Raw genomic sequence first — 24,762 nt, 5'->3', positions numbered from 1 at the left:
GCAAAAACACATAAATATGCCTGACACCCATAAACGAAGCAGCATCTGGCTGCAGTTTAAAGACTTTTTTGTCTTGGTCTCGTTTCGACTTTGTCTTGGTCTTGATACCCTCTGGTCTTGGTTACAAGTCTAACAGGAGCCCATTCCCCCACCCCCAGGCAACCACGGCTCTCTAGGGAAACATTAATATTCCCTGTGTGGTTGTGAGTAGTTGCTGGAGGTTGCTTGTTGTCACTAGGTAAATTTGGTCACAAAGGGTTATACAGTGCTAACTGAAAACCTTTGATTGCTTTGGTCACATAAAGACTGCCGCAGTCAACAGTAAAGCCCCTCAGGTACCCAGTATGGAGACAAATTTAGACTACGTGAAAATTCATAGGGACTGTTTTGTGGGCTGACTGGTAAAACACTGTGAAAATGTTATCATCATTTTGATCATTAATTAAATTATGTCCAGTTTTAATGATAGATTACACCTGTTATTACTGGGATGGGAGAAGATAATATATCCATACAGATTAATCACAAAATATAAATTAGAGAGATGTCGTAATTTTGCTGTTTGCTAATCCAAACAATTAAACTAGAACTTGAGCATTTTTACTGACTTGAACACAAACAAAAAAATTTATTAAAAAAAAAACCCCCCCCAAAAAAAAACAACCTACATTTTACTGCTCATCTACTGTAATAGAAACACTAAAAACCCCTTTTGCTATTAACACTCACCTGAAGCTGCCATAGACAATGAGCAGAATGGAAATGAGGAAGGTGGACACCTGACTGGAGTCAACTAGGGAGTACGCCCTATAGAAGAAAGAGAGACATACAAACATTACTTACGGCACAAATGACTACGCATGGACATTTAACAACAACAAAAGCACAACTGTCTCATTATTAACACAAGATTACTGCTATGTACTGTTGAAGAGCAGAAACACATGAATCTGATAATTAACTGTGCTGCTGTTGATATTTATTTTACCACAGCTTAAGTTTTCAAATTCCTAACACTCAGATGCTGTTGTCAAGCGATTATACTTGATGCTTGTGTGTGTTTATGTTCTGTACTCTCCGGTCACAGCTGTCAGGGCAAAACTCTGGGCTCCATTCACTACATTCAATAGTGAACAGCATATAAAAAAGTATTAAATAGACCAATGCCAGCAACCTCAATGACATCTCACAAACAGAACTGCTAAGAATATGAGGAATATGCGATGAGTTTCACTGCTATAGCAAAGTGGCTGCTGTTCTGGAGAGCAGTCTCACAACTGTGATGCTGATGGGATTTGTTTAACTAAAAATACAGTGGTGTGGCCTCTAACACTTGGCATTATTAGACTTGATATTTCATCAGTTTAAATGTTTTTTTCAATAAGTGCTAAGACATGCAGCAGCCAGGAAAAGGAGACTGAAAACAAGTGTCACATGCTTCAAAGTATGAGCGAAAAGAAAAGAAAACACCAAAGTCTCTCTTTTTTTAACCACAAAGGTTAACAACAAAAGTCAGGATGATGCAGCAGGAGACAACAATGTGGAGGAGTTAACTCGAGTGAAAAACTTAAAAAAAAAAAAAGAGTTTAGGTACTGCTTTTGCTGTAAAAACAAATCAAACCTTTGTGGTGAAATGCTTCTGCTAGAATCCATATAAATAATAAAGATGTGGTTCGATGACCATTTTTTCCAAGGGTAGCCGCATAAGCAGAGACCACCTTCACTAACAGCCCTGAAACATTACTGAAACTGCTCCTCTAAGGCTTTCAAGGGGTAAAGAGTTAACATTTTTTATTTTGTTGTGTAAAACAGAGTGTCAGTGGGCACTTAAAAGTTCAGAAAATGTTTGAATGTCTTTAACTATTAAATTTATTCATTGCGCCAAATCCAGCTGCTCATTAAGCCTTTCTGGTTTGATCAGAAAAGAAAACAGTGGTCCATACACCTGAAAGTCCTGAAAACACATTGTGAATTCTGTCTTGAGTCTACGGATGTATCCATGTATTTCCACAGTGCTGTTGCTGCGCCGAGCACATTTGAAGTGTCGGAATGTGGAAATTTCAACATCGCTTGAAAAGGTGCCAGCTAGCAACGTCCCTCTCACCGGTAGGCTAAGTTATCTTTAGCCAACTACAAGTTGAATCTGGTAGTTGGAGTTGTCAGCTAAAATACCATCATTAAGAAGCGGCACAACTAATGTGTGCGATGTGCACCGCTGGCCCAGCCATTTATTTTTTAATGCACCTTCTCAGATTAATTCACTGCGTGTCGTGCCCAGGGCTGGACTGGGACAAAAAAAAAAAAAAAAAAAAAAAAATCGGCCCGGGCATTTTGACTAAAGACTGGCCCACCAGGTATTATAGGAAAAGCCATAAAGCCTTTAAATGAAAACGAACGCTGTTGTGACAGTGATGTACAGTCCTGTTGGTATATGTATGATCTCTATACATTTTACATGAGATGAAATCTTTGGTTGTAAGATTCAGATAATTATTTACTTAAAGCCAGACATTTTAAATGAGAATAAGAAAGAAAAGTATTTCTTTGTGCCCCCCTTTCCCTGTCAATGCCCCAGCTGGCCCCCTGGCAAAACTTTGCTAGACCCGCCCCTGCACAGTTACCAGCTGTCAGCTACTTAGAAAAGGATCCTGGTGTTATTTGTCTCTCAGAAACAGTTCACAACTTCCCTTCAACTCATTCATGTCACCTAAAAGGTAAACCTGTTTCTCCATCACTTGTTCAGCTCTGATGATTCAGTAACATCAGGACATCTCCTGGTTTCATCTTCACGTTTCCCTCTCACCAGATAAGCAAACCGATATCATGACCAGCAGCCTTTACAGCTGTGGCTCCAGCAAACATCAGCTGATACTAGAAATGAATATTACCGTAATTGTCGGGCTATAAGCCGCTACTTTTTGCACAAGCTTTGAACCCTGCGGCTTTTAGTCAGGTGCGGCTTTCTATGGATTGTCCATGATTTTTGTCATATCGTAAGAGGATTTGTTTTGTTTGTTCCGCTTTTGTACGGCACTACGTTGCCTGGCGGAAGGATCAGGGTTCAAGAGTGGTATGTTGGTCACATGTCCATCCGCCAGGCAACATAGTGCCGTACGAAGTAGCGCGAAAAACAAACTTCAAAGTAGCGCTACGCGTTCAGCTGGAGGCGTAAATAATGATAGGCGATAAACTTGCGAAAAGCAAGTTATGCTCAACTCCACCAGTGGATTCTGACAGCGTGGAAAAGTGTGAAAACATCCACGATCACCAACGGATTTCGAAGGGCTGGACTGCTGCATGATGGAGAGGAGGACACCGCCACGGCCCTTCCGAGGGTGTTCGACTCTGACACTGACAACGAGGATTTGTTTGGTTTTGAAAGTGACAACGAAGGAAAGAAGCTGAGAGTGGATGACGAAGCCATCATGAGCCTGTTCATATCCGACACTGGAGAAGAGGACTTTGGTGGTTTTAGTGCACAGGAAGAAGAGAAAGATGGTGGTGAATGACTGACTTTTCTACTTGTTAAAGTCGTGTCACTGCACTTGAGCCTAAAAGGTAGTCCGAATCTATTTTTCTGGTGTGCTATAGGTTACTGTTATGTACTAGCGAATGAGAGAAGAAGATGCAGCTGATAGCGTAAAGACAGAAAAACTCAAGCTTTGTGTCTTTTTCCATTCTAGCTGAAGTCCGGGACAAACTGTTCCTTTTCAGCTCAATACGAAACGCGTAATAATTTCTCTGAATACGGGACGATCCTGTTTTTTTACAGGACAGTTGGCAACTCTGCTAACAAACCTTATGAATAAAATAAAGTTCACTATCAGTAACATCATAGCACCCAGCCAGCTGTATAGAAACTTCATCATGCTAGCTAGTACACAGTACGAGTTATTGTAACTGACTGTAAAAAGTCAGCACAATGAAAATAAACTACACCTAAACTTGGTTTATACCCGACCCAGATAGACTGCAGGTCATAACTTTCTACCTAAAGTTCAGTTCACCTGACACTCGGACCGGCGGCTGCCTCAGGTCTCGCCCTCCTCCTGCCTCCTCTTTCCCTCATCCACCCACTGGCCTCTGTGAGCTCCGCCATAGCCACCACCAAACAACGAACTTATTTTTACACATCGGCCATCATCTGGCCAATCCACCACCTTACATTGTTTATATCGTTACAAAAACAAACAAACAAACAAACAAACAAAAAAAAGAACCATCGGCCCGTAAAAATGAAAAATCACAATCGGCCCATCGCACAAATGCCCGGTATGCCCTATGGCCAATCCAGCTATGGTCGTGCCATCAGTTAACCCTTCGCGTGCCACACGGTTGCCAACCCCTGCTCTAAATGCACCACTCACTCTTATGTCAATCAACGCTATCCCGTACTTTCATTAGTGCCAGCTTTGCTTGTCTTGAAGTTTAGAAAAGTTTAACTTGGGATTTGCCCACTCTTCAGTTTTTTTAATATACTTTTGCTTGTTGCACAAGTTGAATTCTCACTTGATGTGATCTGACAACTCGTACCAAAAGAGAAATTGTTTAAAAGTGATTTTAGCTTTTGTGAGGCTTCCTAGCCTCTCCTTTTTTAGCTAAAGGAGAAGAAAATATTCACTAAAATACAAGCATTACCAAAAAGAAGGGAAAAAAAAACAAACCAAAAAACTATCACACCAGCAAAACAAATAAAGTTATGAAACAAAACATGTTGAGTTGACAAGGATTATTTAGTGAGTCAGGATGCATGTGATTACTGTCAAATTTACTCAAAGTTCAATTATGGAAGAGGAAATATGAGCTTCAGAGCTGGTATATTACAGGGGAAGAAAGTTCAGCCCTTAGATTTGCTAGACTGTGGTGAATTGTGTAAATAAGCCTCTCTCTGAGAATAAAAGGTGGTTTTCCTGCTGGATTCTACTCTGTAATCAATTCACCCATAGAGACATACAAACCATTGGTGACGTCCGAATAAATTATGGCTGTGCTGTTCTTTCCATGGAGTATTATTTTTTAAATCATCATACTCTAAACATAGCAAAAACAGACTCTAGCTGAAAATGGCAATTTGTGTGACTCCTTTCAGACTCTATACCTGACAATGGAAAAATTGGCTGTGGCAATTTTATCACCATGAGACACATTTGTCCCAGCAAAGTAGCACGGCACCAACAGCAACCACAAAAATGATAAACTGAGTGGAGCAAGTTTAATGCTTGGAAATAAAATAATGAAGTCTGCAGACTGTACCAGCAAGTGTAAACTAACTGGGCAGCATGTCCATTCTATACAAAGGTACAGCATTGTGCATTGTGCATACAAAGGGAACTGGGTCAGCAGAGTTCAGTTAACCATCACAGTGGCCTGTTAAAGAATAAGAATAAAATGAACAAAAAAAAATCCCCGTTTATCACTACATAACCAAACATGCAACAGAACTGGAAAAGAATCTGAATAAATTAATTATGACCACCCTACATCCCACTGAAGCTGCACAATACTGTTGAGCCGCACAACCATGAGCATATGTTCCCCTGAGATGACCGGACCTCATAATGCACACACACCAAAGGAGCGAATGAAACCAATTCGACAGCAGAATCTGAATTGCTAATTTTGCTGCATGTTAAAATGAGAACTCAGGAAAAGCAAGTTATTGATTATGAAAATCAATGAGGCCAATGGAACAGAGTTGAAGGCACACTGGAAACTGTATACTAAAGAAGAGGGTGTGAATTAAAAAAAAGAAAAGAAAGAACTGTACTAATGTTAAGTTCAGGTTTTAGGTGTTATGTTTATTGGTGTAGTTTAAAAGCAAATGACTGGCACATTGAGGTTTTATAAAAGCTGAGCTTGCACTAAATACTAGCTTTGCACCTATATTAGATCCATCAACATCTGAACATCTGAAATTTCACTGTGTGTATAACAATTCCTGATCGGACTGAAATGCATAAGCCAACACTCCAGATAGAAAATATAAATCATGCATTTGGTTCCTAGAATACTCTGTAACATAAAAGATTGTATAGAAAATGTTCTATAGTCTGGGATTGCCACCTATGATCATCTGCAGATCTTGCTGAAATAATGCCTCTGGAGTGGAATCCCCATGTGCTATAGCACTTATGTTTTTCAGTTTTATTAAATAGCCGAGGAACAGATTGAGCACAACAACGCAATAGCCCTCTGCTCAGTCACTATTAAAAATATGATCCACACAACTCAGCCTGAAAGCAGCAGGAATCATAGTTATGCACAATGACAGATGCATTGCACTTATTTTGATAAAGGGTGAGCATGGTTTTAAAACTTCAGATATCCATCTATCCATTTCAGTTTGTTAATCAGTCATGATTAGAGTTCTGCATCTAATCTGGATGTTTGCACATTAAACAGTGGCAGCTGTTTTCAAACAAATGTTTACCCAGGCTTTTATTTTGATCTTCGTCCCATATCAATATGCGGCACATCCTTGACATGCAACCTTATTATGCAGTCAAAAACTAGGCTGGTATTGTAATTTGCCTGCCTTAGTACGAGGTGCAAATTTGACCCAAATCCTACCCGTGTGTCTCCTGTCAAACTCTGGTCATGGATGAGGAATGCAGAGTGTATTTAAAAGTGCTGTTGAATTTAATGTTTACTAAAGAGTAAATGAAATAAAAATATACAGAGAAAGAAATAAGGTGTTAAAAAAGAGAAAACATACAAACACACAGTGTCAGAAACTATATGTGGACTATATGTACGACATTTAAAAGTAATATAATATAGTATCACTTCGTAGTGTTTCAAATGTTTCTCACACTATGACACCTGATGCCAGCAGCTACATCCTCTTTGGTTATTATGAAACAACACTGAATGGATGCAAAAATGATTTCCTTTGCAACATCCTGTATTATACACATTACATTTCCGTTTGTGTTGTCAGCACCAGCAAAATGTGAAAGCTATATTATAATATATAGCAATCATAACTAACTGAAAATCTGCATTTTTGAAGCCAATTTCGTGAGCTATACTTCAAGAGCGACAATGAACAAATGCAATCTTGGATGTTTTATCTCTGTAGTGTGCACCATAATGCCTCTCAGCTTTAATTAAATCAAACAATCCTTGGATATTTTTTTGTTTGTTTTTGTTTTTTTAATTAAAGCCAGTAGAAGATAAGTTTGAGAGCAACTCCATAGGTTGAATGTTATAAGTAACAGTTTCCTTGAATTGGTTATTGGTACATATACCGTAATACACACAGTGTCAACACAGATGAAATACTCCAACACCATGTACACGAACCGAGATCCAGTTCATCAACATTAATTGGCTGAGGTCCAGCCCAGGAAATATCTACCAGCTACACCCACGTCTCGGCAGCCACCTGTCAGACTATGCTGCCACACCTCCAACAGAATTTAGATTTTGTACAATTCAAACAGGTCAGCTATTAAAACTGGGGGATGTAAAATTGATCCTGCTGCAAAGATGGACATTTTAAGATGGGAGTCTATGAGAGCTGACTTGCTTTTGGAACAAGGTTCTAGTGGCAGAGGAACTGCTGTTTTTGGCCCATGCTGACTTTATTTTGCAGGCCTGAACTGACCCGAATGTAAAGCTTATCACACACACAATATCATGATATAAAGGGGATGCATTTTTAGTTTGGCTGTGCAATTACAAAGATTTATTTTCTGCTGGCATGCAGTTGAGTTGTATAATTATTTTTCCTCCAAACACTGATAGAACAGTTAGCATAATGGGCCCTTTATACTCAGTTCTCATCCTTGCGAGTTGCACCGGACGCCAGAAGTGACATCACTTCCATTGGCACAAGCTGCACTTTGGTGTTCTGGTATAATGTTGGGCAACGATAAGAAAATGAAATATAGTGATAGAATATGGGTAAAACGTGCATGTGCAGTGCCTTTGTTTTCATACGCACATGGTGGAAAAAACATGGCGGCGAAGGAGAACGAGAAGGGCGAAAGCGGATCGTTAAATGAAACGGATGAACCAGAATTGGTTTGTAAAAATGCTGCAACTTCAGTGGTGTGGAACTGGTTTAGCTTTCGTCCGTCAGATACACAACAAAGCACTATTTTGGTAGAGCATGCTAGCCGGCCGTCATTATTACCGTGTTTTTTGGTGTTTTTAAAATCAATCCTTTGATTTTTCTGAAAATCAACAGTGCCCCTTATTATCCCGTGTGCCTTATGTATGAATTCTGGTTGTGTTTACTGACCTCGAAACGATTTTATGCGGTACACGGCGCTCGAAAATCTGTCAAATGTTTTAGCACCGCTTGATGGATTGGCAGAGCATTACGGCTATTGTAGGCAGGAGCCTCGCAGAGTGATACGTACTGTGCTTCAACATAATATTACTGTATTGTGTGTCTATAACCTCTTTTTAAGTTTTGTGGATATTATACATGGTTATGCTGAGGATATGTCGGCCAATTTCCACTGGAAATGCCTTTTGGTTAAACAGTCAGCAAGGAATTTGCATTTGCACTGATAAATTTTTATATAACTTTAATACACAAAAAACAGCTGCTTGTTTAAGTGAAAATACATTGATACATTGATTTTTTGCACTAATAAAGTTGTGGAGTTGTAAAGTATTTTGTCTAGTGTCAATTATATCGTCAGTTATATCTTTAATCACAAATTTTCAAATGTATATCGTGATAAATATTTTTGATCATATCCCCCTGCTCTAGTTCTTACTCTGCAAAAGTGAAAAAAAGCAAGACCGTTGTCGCTTTCATTTATTCAGTGGTACAGAAACTTCTACTGGGTCTCTGAGTCTGGAACACTAACATACAGTTCACTGTGGAAACGGGACACTAGGACAGCACTGCATCATACAGCATTACAATGGGGGTTGGTATATTTGACTCTAGGTGCAGGTTAAAACAACATGGTCAGTTTGGTTTCGAGCATTCATAAAGTGATAAGGGAAAGCTGACTTTGTTTTACAACACACCAATGAGGTCACTGCTCCACTGTCAACACAGCAAGCAGACAGACAGCTAGTTTAATCTCCCACAGACCTAATTCATATTCTAGCATCGAACTGGTTCGTCTGAATTCTGTGCACAGAAGCCTGTAGAACATGGGTGAGATAGATGAATGGAACATTTAAAAACAAAATACAATCCCGGACTGTTGAGGCCTGGACGGTAGCCCGAAGTGCCATAAGACGTCCTTGTTCGCTGACAGACTAGGTTTTCAATAACAATTCCAATACCATTCTTAATCAAAGCAGTTGCATGTAGGACTGGGCGATATATCGACTTTTTAAATATATTGATATATTTTTAGACGAGATATGAGATGTGACAATATCGTAACGCTATAGTATGTGTTAAGTTAGAATTATACTTGAGGAGCTGCAAGTTTGCCTGTCTTTCGTCCACTTTTGTCTCTACGCAACGTTACTCTGCCTCGCCTCTCTCCTTCACTGAACACAACTCCCTCTCCCATCGCTTCACCTGCAGGCAACGACAAGATGGACATGGCAGCTATCAAAGAGGAGCTGGTCGGTAAAAAGTAAACATTTGGAGATTAATGCTACCAGCACTAAAATGGTAATCTCATTAAAACGACGTTAACGCCATAACTGCATTAATGCGTCAATGCGGCTGGACGGCGTCAACACGTTAACGAGCCAACCGGGCTAACACATTGACACCATGCAGCCCCACGCACGGGGGCTGCCCGGCCTAAAACCCTTTCATTTTCTCAAAAATCGACAGTGTATGAATTCATACAACCAGAATTATGTATGAATTCTGGTTGTGCTTACTGACCGCAAACCGCTTTTATATGGTACACGGCGCTCAGCAATCTGTAAGCTACAAAGCCGCACCACTTGATGGATTGTTGGAGCATTACGGCTACCGTAGTCAGGAGCCTCGCGGAGTAATACCTACTGTGCTTCAACGTAATATTACCGCATTGTGTGTTTGTAAGGACCACAAATGGCACCAGTTAAGAGACATGGTTACAAAGAGGATTTCAAACTCCAGGCTGTCAGTCACATAGTAGAACACAATTGTGAGCTTTTTGTTATGCACAAAAACAACATTGTTTTATTTTATTTATGGAGAATTATTATTTAATAAATGCTGATAATTTATTTCTGAGTAATTTTTTCATGTACGCTGTATATTAATAAAAGTGCCTGTGTGAGATCTGGGACACAGCTTTGACTACGAACTCACTTTTTGTTCTTACTTTAGGGATTAAAAAAAAATTAAAAAAATAAAATAAAATATCAAGATATATATCATATATCGCCATCCAGCAAAAGAATATCGAGATATGAATTTTGGGTCATATCGCCCAGTCCTAGTTGCATGCAGACCTGACCACTAAAGGCCAGGTCAACAGGCCACAATAAAGACTTTTGCTACTGTGAGGTATAGTAGCAAAAGTCTACTATTGCAAAATGAACATGTTACTCAGGTCTGGTCTAACACACACACACACACACACACACACACACACACACACACACACACACACACAAATTAAACAGAAAAAAGGCAAGTCTTCCAGGACTAACATTAATCTTGCGAACAAGTTTTCCCATCAATTACATTAAGCGAGGCACTGGGTGTTTGACTTCCAATTAGGTAGCATTTAGTGTCTCACCTTTATGATCAATTATGGACATTAATGGACTACACCCAATATAAAAGGACACATTTCCTCTGCATTGGTACTGTAATGAGTTATCTTTCCATTTTGTGTTTGTTTGAGAATTTAGCATTGAAATGGATCTTGGTCAGATCCAGGCGGTTCTGGTCAGGCTTCATCTCTGGTGTTACAATCCGACAGCCCATCGTTCATCTTAACGTAGCAAAGATTGCCTCTAGGAGGGGTTTACAATTTTGGAGTCCAGTGACTAGTAAGCAAAAATAATAATGAGATCAAAAATACATTCTTGAATTAATCTTTTTTTTTTTTTTTTTAAACAAAAAGAGAAAATCTCCTGCAAAAAGACATGTTTTAAAGTTTTGTAACTGCATGACGTATGCTAATGAAAAAATAAGTTGAATAACCAACTAACCAAGAATCTATCAGTTTGTATTAAGACATCAGGGATAATACTAGCTGTTGCACATACCTATTAAGGCTGGCCTCAACATGTAACAATTTTACTCATTTAATCAGCACAGATGACCACCATTAAAATTTAAGCTTGATTAGGCGCCTGTCTCTCCAAATTAAAACAAATTGAGCTTTTCAGCTCTGAGAGGTTATCTTAGTGGTGCTTCTGTTCAGGACACATCCAACAGGTGCCTTAGTAGTGTGCCAAACTCAGGTCAATGTGTGCTCTTAAATAGAAAATTCAGCAGGATTAGCTCTGTCTATACAGCTGTAAGATCTACTGAAGAAGCCCTCAAAACTCCTTAAGATTTAACAGGATTATTTAAAAAGTGCAAAAGTCATTTAACCCTTTAAGACCTACTATAGAACCAAGTCCGCCAGAGTTATCTTTATATTTTTGCATGCAGTAGTGCCATTTTTGGGAGCATTTCAAGTTGCTATACATCAATATAACCGTTATAGCCCAGATTTTAATAATATGTATGCATTAAGTCTATAATAACTACATATATTACAACAAAGTGCAATAAACTACAAAAAAATTGATAATACTTTTTTGGGTTTTAAGAGGTTTATCCCTCAAAATTGTAAATACAAAAAAGTTGCACAAAATAGTTTCTAATAACAGGAAATTTATTTTGAGTGTCTTCATAGTTTTATGTTTGAGCTGCACCAATTTTTATATACTGCTGGAGAAGTGAAAATAAATATTACAATGCAAATAAACACCATGTGCATCAAAATAAACTATTTCCAGCAGTGCAATTTGAGTTCTAAGCATCCCAGAAACTATTCAGAAAACTATGAACTCAAAAATGACTTTTAAAAATTATTGTGCTAGCTTACGTGGTTCTGGTTCTACAGGGATTTAAAAATAGTTACGCAAAACTGAGCATACCCGCTCCGACCGGTTTTAAAGGGTTAAGCATCATCGACTTGTACTGTAGATAAGTCTTAACAGGACTTTGTATTTATCTCTTTAAAAACCAGGTTTCCAGGTGTAAAGTTTCTTCTTTAATTTTTTAACTCTATTAACTTTTACTAAGGTATTCATTCATTAAAATAATCACATTAGTGTACATATGAACAATATTTTTAAAAAGTTTGTATTAAGATTATTTAAAAAAAAAAAAAAGGTGCAGGAAAAGTGCTTCAAACATCTAAAAGATGAGCTTAAACATTGCAAATACAATCATTGCATTTGCATTTAACATTCCATTAATGACATTGTGCTTTTAAATATTGCTGAAGATTTTGTGCTGTGTATAACACTACACACGTGCAGTATTAGATCAGTTTGCCAAGTGTTACATTAGCACTGCTAGCAGCAGTTATCCACCTTTCCTGTTGGCCAGCATCTACATATGTGCCTGTGCAGAATGTGGTTACACACAGCTTCAGTCTTGTTTATGTTAACTCTTGTAATATCTAACGTATAACCACTCATCTTTCAAAGCATTGTAGAACCGCACTAGTTCTCACAGCTGTCTGCCTACTTTCCATCACAAAGAGGGAGCAAGCACCACTGCCTGCCCTTAGACGGAAGACGAGATATTACAACCAATGGGTAATTTTGGATATCAATAAAATAAGAATCACTTGTTTACCTGACAAGTACTTCTGGTGCCGACTAGCAAAAGCAGCAATGTTTAAACATCTAGTTGACCAGATGTTTAAACATTGCTACTCTTGCTAGTTGGCAAGAGCAAGTGTTTTAAATCCAGACTCCAGACTGAGCTTTCCTTTCACGACATGCAGTGTACAAGCATTTAAAGCACCGGCACCCTGACCCTGGAGCTGTGACGTCAAGTCTGCATTTGTCAGTTTCAATGACCCCCACATACATTAGGTGGTACTTGATCGTAATGGAAAATGGCCGAAACAGAGTAGGGTTGAGTTGAGCAGGTAGTAGTGAAAAAGGGCTATAAGACTTTAGGTTAGCATGCCAAACCTGAAGTGTCAGGTAGAAAGCTTGTTCTACAGGTTTGTTCTGAGAGAGAACATATGTTGACATAAATCCACACACAAGTTGATCTCTGCTTTTCTCTCCTTTTGTTTTTTGTCAACTATTAAATGTGTCAGATTGGCACAACTAAAAGAAAAGTTCTATTTTTTAAATATGCTGTAAATTTGATTGGATATGACAATCAGCAGATATGCAATGTAAAGTCTAATGTTTTAGGAACAAAAAGCTCCAGCAAAAAGCAAAAAAAACAAAACCCAAACTTCTTAGTTTAAACAAATAATTCTTTACAAAGATTCTGCTGTACATCCCTTTACACCTACATGCTGCAGCATTATGTTATTATTTTGGAGTAAACTTCATAGTTCTTGCAATTATATAAATTACAGTAAAATAGAAGTACCATCAGGTCCTTAACTATTTGTACTGGCTTTCCACTCAAGTCTTGGGTCTTGTGGCATCTCTACACAAGGACACACTAATTACATGTGCAATAAAATATTCATGTTGCATATCATAGTGCCCCATCTTGCTATACAATATAGTTACGCTTCAGACATACAGATATTTTTAAAAACACGCAGGCACTCGTAACTCTACCGCAAATGTATCTCTGTGGTAAGTGAGCCTGTAGTTTGCTTCAGTTTTGCCTGTTAAACTGAGCAGTAACCCAACTTAAATCTTATGATTATTACGAGCGCCACTATCTTGTCTTCATTTTTCCTCAGCTTCCTAATCCTGTCCCATATTAATTTTTTTTTCTAAAAAAACCTGAGCCTTTATTGCCTTTTTACTCTCATTTGTCAGTAACAAAAAGGAAATGCATGGGTACTTGAAATATAATATAACCTATTAATATAACCTTGAAACTATATGGCAATATCCCAAAAGGTTGATTCTGTTCATCTGGACATTTCGTCACCCACCCAAGTGACGAAACGTCCAGATGAACAGAATCAACCTTTTGGGATTTACTTACCTGGATGATTGGGCATGCGTCAAGATATATAGCATTATTTTTTAACATTTTAGCCTGATCCACAATCTGAATTGACAGAAAAGTATTTTAACTAACTGAAAGTGTTTCAAAGATTAGACAGATGGATTCAGTTTTAGCATGGTGGCTAGCTAGTTAAATTCCTCAAGTGAACTAACTTGCTGAGACTCACACCGTTTAACTTGACTGCAAGACTGCACAGGCCTGTTATGCATAAACAGCACTGCACTACCAATGATACGCTGGCATTCAGGTAACAACTTGTTACCTGAATCATCCTTAACATCCTCCACCCTTAGGTCACACTGACACAGAAATGACATATGACTGTAGGCTATGTCAATTATGGAGAGATGGTACTTTCTTGGAGAACTCAAAATGTTTCTGACATGTAAATTCAAGTATTTCCTTCTAGACACTTTTTCATTGTAATCTACCCATGTCTATACACCAAGATGGAAGCCTACATATTTCAATTTAAAGGAACCCTATTGAACATAACACTCTTCTTCACTGCAACACCATCCAAGTCATCTCAAGGAAAACATACCTACTGGGCAATTTTTATGCCTTTGGAGAAATTTCTCAGACTTGGAAGAATTCAAAAGCATGACAAAGGAGATGAAATCATGATTTAATTAAGGAAAGTGCCATCCCTCCATAATCGTCAGAGCCTAATTCCATGCTTTAGTATCTTCAAGATATGAACTGCTTAAGCCTTAAAACCTTAACAGAAAAAAAATGAAAGAATAACTTTCATCACTGAATTGAACCACTATCATCAGAAATCCAGGGACATAATTAACAGACACTGGCACATCTTAAAAGCTGAACCGTCACTAAGTGGAATCACTGAGTGGAATCACTGAAATGCCTCCTCTCCTATCATTTCAAAGAGCTCAAACAATAAGCAATAATCTTGCACACAGTTTTCAGGCCAGCAAACCTAATCACACTTGGCATCACCTAAAAGGAAACTTAAGATGTTGGTAAATGCAGACAGTGTAACACCATTTCAGATATATTTTACCCATCCACATATTGGTAAAACGTTCCTTATCAAACAATTCATAAACTAAACTACAGTACAAAAAGGCCAATACAGTTTTACTGCCCCCTTTGGATATTTTTGCTGCCACTCTTCCCACCCACAACTGGGCTGCTTAAACTAAAATAATAAGTTTAATAGCTTTTTACCAATATAGGTCTTGATTGTGATTATAAAAACGAGCACTGTTGCTATCAACTTAAGAAAAAAAAATTAAAGCTCAGGTTAAGTGAAAGAAAATTAACGGTCTTAGCTAGGGCTGCACGATTAATCGTTAGAAAATTGCGATCTCAATTCATACTTATGTGCGATCTCATTTCCAAATGACAACAATTTTTTAAAAAAAGACGATGATTGTACCGCATTTTGATCTGGGTACAATCTGCAACAAGCGCTCACTCTTCCTGCTCAACAAATGACAAGGGCGGAGCCTTATACCACGTGATACAGAAGCTGGCTGCTGAAATTGGCAGGGAAAAAAAACAACGGAGAGCACGTCAGGGATGACAAGAAAGTGACTGGAGAAAATTTGTCCCGGTCAACCACCCAAACATCAATAACAGGAACCTTATGCAGCGCTTCCCTATACACGTCGAACTCCCGCAGGCACAAAGAAATTATGGAAGCTATCACTTATCACCAGTGTTGGGTAAGTTACTTTAAAATAGTAACTTAGTTACATTACTAGTTACTTCTCTCAAAAGTAACGCAGTTACTTCAAGTTACTCGTTACTTTCAAAGTAACTAGTTACTAGGGAAAGTAACTTTGGTTTTACTCAGAATTCTCTTGTTAATGTGTTTCTCCCATAACTTTGCCAGTCTTCTAGCTTGCTTACTTGCCACAAGTGCACTGTGCCGCCTACCAATAGAAAGGATATGATAACGTGCATATTTCCACGAGAGAAATCCCACGCCTGGACCGTCATTGACTGCTGCCATGATTCTAGCCTACGTCACAGAGTCATGTGCACCTTTTACATCCAACACAAAAACTGTAGTCGTGGTGCTTTCGATTGTACTCAGAACTCAGAAATTCTGCCTTCTGAATAGGAAGATGTAGGTAACACCAGACTGCAGATGAGCTGCATACAGGGCTGGACTGGGACAGAAAATCGTCCCGGGCATTTTGACTAGAGACCGTCCCACCATTATAGGAAAAAATCATAAAGCCTTTGAATGAAAATAAACACTGTTGTGACAGTGATGTACACTGTTTTGATGGTATATATGCATCAATCTATCAATCGTTTGTTGTAAGATTCAGATATTTATTTTTTAAAAGCTAGACATTTTAAATGGGAATAAGAAAGAAAAGTATTTCTTTGTGCCCCCCTTTCCCTGTTAATGCCCTACATGCCCCCCTGGCAACACTTTGCTAGATCCGCACCTGCACAGTTACCAGCTGTCAGCTACCTAAAAAAGGATCCTGGGGTTATTTGTCTCTCAGAAACAGTTCATAACTTCCCTTCAACTCATTCATGTCACCTAAAAGGTAAACCTGTTTCTCCATCACCTGTTCAGCTCTGATGATCCAGTAAGGACATCTCCTGGTTTCATCTTCATGTTTCCCTCTCACCAGATAACCAAACCATATCATGACCAGCAGGTTTACAGCTGTGGCTCCAGCAAACATCAGCTGATACTAGAAATTAATATTAAATAAATTCTAACAACAGCTGATCAAGCTTAAACGTGCTGCTGTTGTTTAGCGTGACATCCACTGATTTCCTCTTTCGGCGCAAAGTGAGCGATAAACAAACAAGAGAGCCGATCAGCTGATCATTGATCAGTTTTCATGATTGAAGTAGAAACGGGAGAGGGAGGGGGGAGAATGAGAGAAGAAGAGGCAGCTGTGCAGCAAAGACACAGAATAACTCCAGCTTTGTGCCTTTTTCATTGTAGCTGAATAACGGGACAAACTGTTCCTTTTCACCTCAATAAGAAGCGTTTAATATTTTCTCTGAATACCAGACGGGACGGTTGGCAACTCTAATAACTTATGAACAAAATAAAGTTCAACTTCATTAACTTCATAGCACCCACCCAGCTGTATAGAAACTCCGTCATGCTAGCTAGCACGCAGTACGGAAAAAGTCAGAATAACGAAAATAAACTCCACCTAAACTTGGTTTATATCTGACCCAGAGAGACTGCAGGTCATAACTTCTTACCTGAAGTTCAGTTCACACTTGGACCGGCGGCTGCCTCGGGTCTCTTTTCCTTCTGCGTCCCCTTTCCTTCATCCACCTGCTGGCCTCCACCACTTGCTAATGTTACTGAATCTGTGGAAGCTCCGCGATAGCCACCACACGAAGTAACGACCCTATCTAAATCCCAGTAACGACTAACGCGTTCCTGATTTTGGCATAATAACTAGTTACCGTGCTCGTTACCACAATAATAACGTAGTTACTGTAACGCGTTACTTAATAACGCGTTAGTCCCAACACTGCTTATCACCTGACCAAAGATATGGCTCCCATCAACACTGTGCAAAACGAGGGATTTAGGAAAATGATCAACACCCTAGACAACGCTACACAGTGCTGTCCCGCAACTATTTTTCTATTGTTGCACTACCTGCTCTATACACGCAGCGTCGAGCAACGGTGGAGACGGAATTTCAAGCAGTACAACATTTTGCGGCAACGACAAAATGTGAGACATTTGTTGTTTTTATGTTTATTTATTGTTTTTATGTTCAGTCTCAACTGTTACGAAGTTGATGTGCAGTTAATAAGTGCAATAAATATTTATACTGGAAAAGAAAATCGTGAGAGAATCGTGATCTCAATTCTAAGCAAAAAAAATCGTGATTCTCATTTTATGCAAAATTGTGCAGCCCTAGTCTTAGCCCAAGGGCTGTCTCTTTGCTCACAGCTCGGTGAATGTGTGTCAGAGGTGAGGCTCCAGCTCTACCATAAAATACAACAACGTCATCTTCTCTGCTATTGTGCTACTTAACCCAGTTTTCTGTGCAGATGAACTGATAACAGTAACTGGTGTAAACGCCATCACTAGCCTAAACAGGTCAGCAGGCAGGGGTTATGTCAAATCTTCCAACACTTTATATCTTTACTGGGTCTCTCTGGTGGTGGCAGGACTTAAACAGTTATATTAGGAAAAAAAAAAGTTTTCAGTATATTACAAATAGGGCAGTGCCCCATCAGTGTGTCAGAAATCAGTGTGTCCCTGCTGTTTATTCTGTATTTGCTCCCTCTGGGCAATGTGCTGCGCAAACATAATGTGTCCTTCCACACCTTTGCTGATGACATTCAGATCTACCTCCCTCTGAGGTTAGACTGTAAGGACTCTCTGCAGCCGTTATTCTCCTGTTTGTCTGACATTAAGACTTGGATGGCGCTTAACTTTCTACATCTAAATGAAAGTAAAACTGAAGTCATTGTGTTTGGGCTTCCTAAAGACCCCAACCTTTCCTTTGATTTTATGGGACCCCTAACATCCAAATGTACTTCCTCCATTAAGAGCCTCGGTGTTACTTTTGACAGTGCTTTTAAATTTGATAAACAAATCAGCTCCGTAGTCAAGGGATCTTTTTATCATCTACGGATTTTAGCTAAAGTCAAGTCCTACCTGTGCAGGAACGATCTAGAAAGGGTGGTCCATGCTTTTATTACTTCACGGCTGGACTACTGTAACTCCCTTTATGTTGGTTTAGATCGTTCCTGTCTGCATCGCCTCCAACTGGTGCAGAACGCTGCTGCTTGCATGCTGACCGGTTCCAAAAAGAGAGGCCACATCACTCCGGTTCTCTGCTCTCTCCACTGGCTCCCAGTTGCTTCTAGGATTGATTTTAAAATTTTACTGCTGGTTTTTAAGGTCCTTAACGGTACTGCACCTCCTTACCTGGCAGAGCTTCTTAGCATTTACCGCCCCAGGAGATCTTTGAGGTCAGCAGACCTGATGCTTTTAGATGTTCCCAGGTACAGACTAAAGACTGGGGGAGAGAGGGCTTTTGCTGTGGCTGCACCCAGACTGTGGAACAGTTTACCTCCTCACATCAGATTCTCCACAAGCCTAGGAACTTTTAAAACTGCTCTTAAAACTCACCTCTTCTCATTGGCTTTTAGCAAGGTTTAACTTATTGTTTTAATTTATTGTTTTATCAGTGAGGAGTTTTATTGTATTTTATATTTGTATTTTGTTGTACAGCACTTTGGTCAGCCTCGGTTGTTTTTAAATGTGCTTTATAAATAAACTTTACTTGAGAAAGAGTGCCATACAACAAAAGAGTGCCATACAACTGAATAGTTCTGCTGCTCTATGCTTTCACTTCAGGAAGTGTGACTTTCATAATTTGATTTAAAATGTCACGGTTGAAAATTTCTCATTTACACTGCATGCACTGTCAGCTACACAACTAAAAGCTAGGAAGAGAAACTAGAACAAAACAACTACCAATGGTTAGTAATCTAACTTTAAAGCAAATTGCTGCTATTGCAAGAGTTGATAGTGGCAACAAATGAAGACTCTTCAGAAAGATTGGTCAGCTGGTTGTTGTGAGGTTGAAAGGGGCTCACTGTCGTTTGCGCCGGACAGCAATACACTTGATATAAAATTAGCTGCGCACAACAGAAACTAAGTGCACATTTAACAAATGTCTCTACAAATTGCGGTGAGAGATCGGTCTTCAAATATCTGCTCTTTGTCAACACTATTAATAAACTTAGGCATGTGATTTAAAACAGCAGTGCTTTCTGGTGTCTTCTGAAAGTTACTAGGAACACATTGCATTCAGTGGCTCAGTGTGCGAGGTAGCTGCACTGGGCCTAGCTGCTGCTCTTCTGACAAACGGGTACTGAGGTGAGGACAAAAGTGGCATCACTTACTCTACTGTAACAGGATGACTTAAAATTGATCTAGTGCAATATTAAACTATATTAACCTGATGATGCTGATATGAAGAGAAAACATCACTACTAGATAACACCAATAAAAATGTAGAAAATATGAAGCCATTTTCATGCATTTGCTCTTAACTTCTATCAGATTACATCAGGAGAAGTGTAGGGCAAAATGCAAATATCCCACGCAATTGGATCGGATGAGTTTTTGGGGTTTTTTTTTTGGGGGGGGGGGAACCTGTCAGCTTCATGGGTCCATGTGATGTTTGAACAGAGCACCTAATACTGCAGCAAATCTAACATTTCCAGCACACTGCAAATTTATTTCCTGCTGTTCACTACAAGTGAGAAAAGCAGAAAATATCTCAACCAGATTGTTCCAAAACTGTCCTAAATTTGTGTTTGAAAACAGCTTATGTCTACAAACACTATGATATTCTGCCCTGATGGTTGGCTGTGCACACTGTAGTAATTAAAATAAATCTCAGGTTGGCTGCAAAGCAAAAAGAAAATTTAGTGCGAGCACACAAGCTTTGAGATTCAACTATAATTCCACATTTACTCATTATTCATCTCTGAAGCTCCTCAGTGACATTTAAGCTATTTCAAGCACAATAGATAGTCACGGTCTAATGTTTTTCTGCTGAGCTTGCAAATCAACACAAGCAACTATGTATCTAAACCCCATTTAGACTAATTTCTTTTGAGGAGCTTGAGTTAAATCATAAATATTACAATAAATACATCTCTAAGCAGGAATCCTTATATCAACAACTCTTTAGCCATGGTTAACACAAAATCATTAAGTCACAAAATGTACAAGGCTTTGTTGACACTACGTGTTTAAAAAACAAAACAGATTTTCCTTCTCCATGGACTTTAGCCTTTTAGCCACACACGCAGTTTTAGGTCACTGAAACTGGCCTTTTGGAAATCATGGGTCAAGAAATTCAGAAAAGGCATTTGCAGGGTTGGCAGTTTTTGACGTTGCAGAGCCTGTGGTTCTGATTGGCCGACATGGCTTTATGGTTTGTCCACTTGGCATGTTCTTATCAGTGCTTCTATTGTGTTTCTGTATGTTTTCTTTTTTCCCCTCTATAAACTGCCTCTGTGGGTGTGTGTGGTTCTTTTCTTCCTCTTTTTTCCTCAAAAAAAATAGACTAATGTATGCAAATTAGACCAGAGAGAATTTTGAAGTGGCTGAATTTTCCCAAAATCCTTCTAGAAGAAAGTCTTGCCACTGAGCAGCCATCTGGGTAAAGCTTTGTGGCACTTGTTTGGGGAGTTAGTTTAAAGCAAGTATCTAATGAACTCGAACTTAAGCGGCAATTGAGACAAACTACACTCACAAATGAAATGTTTTAAATCATAATGAAATTATGTACAGATTTTCCCCAAAAGCAAGGGGTTTTCCCCCCCTTCCCTTTCCCCCCCTCTCAGTTAAAATTTCATAACCATCTTTGCTGTTCTGAATAAATTTCAACCAGTATAATGTCTCTGATTCCTCTTTTTCACTCTCTTGGATGGAGGTTATCCGTTTTTCAGATTCCCTTTGTACTAAGCTACCTTCAACAAGTGTTAAAAGGTTGAGAATGAACAATACGTTAACACTGTTAAAGCAAGGCCTGGGGACAGATGATAATAAATATGTTCAGAGCAATCCCAGATAGCTTACCGATCAAGAGGATTGTTACAGGTTGTTTTCCCAATAACATGTTAAATCATCATCATTAGCTTTTGAATTCATACTTGATTTAATCTGCATCACTATAACTTAAATATCAGCATATATAAAACAAACACATGCAAAATGGTCATGTGTAGGAGCGCACATAAAATAACCCCAAATCATTTTTTATGTTTGTAGAACAGTATAGATAACAGTGCACCTGGAAAATATTCTTAATTTGATCATATAAGGCATGCCTGAATATTTCTATTCATACCTTTTTTAAAAAAATAAATAAATAATCAAACATAAAGTTAACCCTCCTCCCCTCCCAGTCAGAGATGATCTCAGTCCTATAAATGTAATTAAAAAAAGAAAAATGATGGGGCTGTAATATTGTGAAGACATATTTCAATGTTAGTCCCATTTAAAGCAAAAGAATAAATGGACATTATCTGCTGTGTTACGAATCAATCCACTGATTTAACCACATCTGGAGGTAGTTTTGCTTGTGCTTTGATCCGATCTCATCGAGGTGTAAATCCATCTTGATCGGCAGTGGGTTTTATTGCTGCTGGGTCACATAAATTAAGCTTACTATGTTAATTAATCCTCACCAGTGCTTCGCTTATCTTCTGATATATCACAGCCGTTGACAAGTCAAACGGGATCATGAAGCTTGTTTTTTGGACACTAATTTGCATTCTGAGATCCAATAACATTGCACACAAAATTTATGACAACAACCCTTTCAAATATCAAGTTTCATTGTAAAAGCCTGTGGACTGGGTGTAGTCATAAAAATTGTGCATTAAAAAAAATATACAAACTATTTTCTTTCTTTGGCCTCACATTTTACAGTGATTTGGACTTTTTATACAACACATTTACCACACAAACAGTTTGATAGACCACTTATGAAGCTAAAAGCACACAGTGGCACACTGCTGGCAAAAACGTTGGGAAAAACTTTGTTTTATCTGCATTTACAGATATCGCTGTACTGGGAAAGACTTTTGCTCACTGATCTAAAACTGATGAAAGATATTCAATTGTGATTTTTTTTAAAGAGCATGAATACTGGGATTTTCAGAGGCAGAAGGTGTGACATTAAATAAAGGTTAGTATATGAAATAAACAGTCGACTCGTACAACTCAATGAATGCACTCTCTTAGGGAAGACCCGGTTGGCTCGGCCTTCTCAGACTCAAAACAATCTTGTAGTAGACATGACACAAACACTTAATCTTTAGTTCATAGATCAGACAAGTATAACCTAGTATAGATTAACTAGGCCATAAGAAAGAGGTCGTTTTCGGAGACAACGCATTTCACTTATCACATCATCTCTGAATGATTTCGTGCAATCTATACTTTCGCCGACCACAAAAATTACTATGACACTATAGTTATATATCGTTTCTATACCTCGAGACCTGATGGTGCCATCTGTGACCGCCTATCGCTTGTCACTGTATGGAAAAACTGCATTTTTGTGACTTGACACCGATGCTAGCTTAGCTACAGCCGAACCTTTGTTATTGTGTGAGCAGCAGGTCGACGACGAATGCCAGCTAGCGCTAATTTGTTGGCACAGACAACAAACTAAGCCTTTTAACACTGTCATGAAACGCTGCGTTTATTGTGCACAACTGGGTTTACCAACAAAGCCAGCCGTACTCCAAAAAGCGAAGGAAAATTTTTAAAATGACCACCCCATTGTGCTTTAGCTATCAGCAGGGCAGCTAACTCGTTAGCATTTCCTTGCAACAGCCACCATTGGATTTAACCGATGCTGGACAATGTTAGCACGGCATCAGCTGGGGCTGCTCGTTAGCTAGGGCTAGCCAAAGTTAGCAGTTTAGCAAAAAAAAAAAAAAAAATCAAGCTGATGGAAAAATATCTGGATGAGTGACCTTTTGTTCTGAAGACGTTGATAAATGCATGTGAAGTGTCGATGTGAAGAGACAAAGGTTTCTGTATACTGACAGAAATACGGTTCGTTGGTTTAATGACCTATTGCAATCTGGTTTAGCAATAGCAACAGCGGCTACCAATCGGTAGCGCAATGCCTGTACGCACTCACCAGGATGAGTAGCCTTGCTCCGCCATATCGCCAAAAACAGTGGGTTCCGCGACTGTGGCTAACACAGATTCAGGTCCCAGTGACAACCCGTCGGGACCCGGGAGATGTTTTCTTGCGTTTCCTTCACAATTCGACGTCTTAGCGGTTACTTTTTGGTGACAACATGGTGATACATCCCGGCAGCAGCTAGTAAGAACTAGCTGAATATCTTGCGGTTAAAACGACAGTGATGGTTTGCTATCGTTAGGTGGACTAGACAAAGCACCCCGAGAAAAAAAAGACACAGCTGTTATTTTCGGTGGTTTCGCTAGTGTCCTGCTGTCACTCCAACCGAGAAGGCTCGGTCTCCAACGATGCTACACCCACAGTAAATCCATATTCAGCTCGCTGTATGCAGACTAAATTCGGATATTCCTCAAGTCTGCACCTCTAGCTGTTATGGAAGACGTTCAGCTTTGTTTTCTATGGCGAGTCCACGGGAGCGCGCAAAATCGCCCTACTGAAGAGGTTTACAAATAGGACGTGCACTGAAACGCTTTCATGCATCGAAAACGTTTGTAATGGTTTCCCCTCCCGGCAGCACTGCAGCCTATCATATACACAGCGATTGTGAAAGGCAACGAGTTGTTGCAATTAATTGCTGAATTATGTGACATACAAAATACGGAAAAAACGGGCCGTGCATGAATATTTAACCAATTTACTTTAGTATTATGACAAAAAATAAAATTGTAAATTAAATTAAAAAGAAAAACAACTTTTTTTCAGAGCAAATTAAATTGAATACGTGTGTATAATTATAAAAAATAAATTCGTTTTAAGATTTTTAAAAATATTGTTTTGCATAATGCGACTCCTTTGGTGATTTTTTGTTTTTTAAAAGGGACCAAAAGCCGATAAAAGAAATGTCGTGCGGTTATCAAGTTGTCAGGACAATATGTTGACTGGAAATGTGAATCACCCCATAGATGCCCTTTATCAAAATATAAATAAAAGAGTGTGCAACAT

General features: G+C 39.0%; 1 protein-coding gene across 2 annotated transcripts in view; it reads right to left on the bottom strand.

The window, feature by feature from the left end:
• sppl3 (signal peptide peptidase 3) overlaps positions 1 to 24,323 on the bottom strand; it is a 40,438-nt gene extending 16,115 nt beyond the window's left edge. Inside the window, exons 1-2 of one of the 2 annotated variants that reach the window (XM_086300578.1) lie at positions 23,755 to 24,323; positions 730 to 807 (exon numbers count right to left, since the gene is read on the bottom strand). In XM_086300578.1, the coding sequence (XP_086156704.1) occupies positions 730 to 807; positions 23,755 to 23,780 (104 nt within the window). In that variant the 5' untranslated portion in view covers positions 23,781 to 24,323. Of the gene's footprint in view, positions 1 to 729; positions 837 to 23,754 lie in introns of those variants that run through there. The other variant, XM_086300577.1, reaches the window with a different exon arrangement.
• Between the last annotated feature and the right edge of the window lie 439 nt (positions 24,324 to 24,762).

Source organism: Aulonocara sp. 'chitande type north' Nkhata Bay, linkage group LG7, assembly GCF_057382095.1.
Source record: "Aulonocara sp. 'chitande type north' Nkhata Bay isolate Kocher_YH1m ecotype deep benthic linkage group LG7, A_spYH_male_GT1.1, whole genome shotgun sequence".
NCBI classification, from domain to species: domain Eukaryota; kingdom Metazoa; phylum Chordata; class Actinopteri; order Cichliformes; family Cichlidae; genus Aulonocara; species Aulonocara sp. 'chitande type north' Nkhata Bay.
Note: the sequence above shows the minus strand (reverse complement) of the source record. Positions and strands in the feature narration are given on the sequence as shown.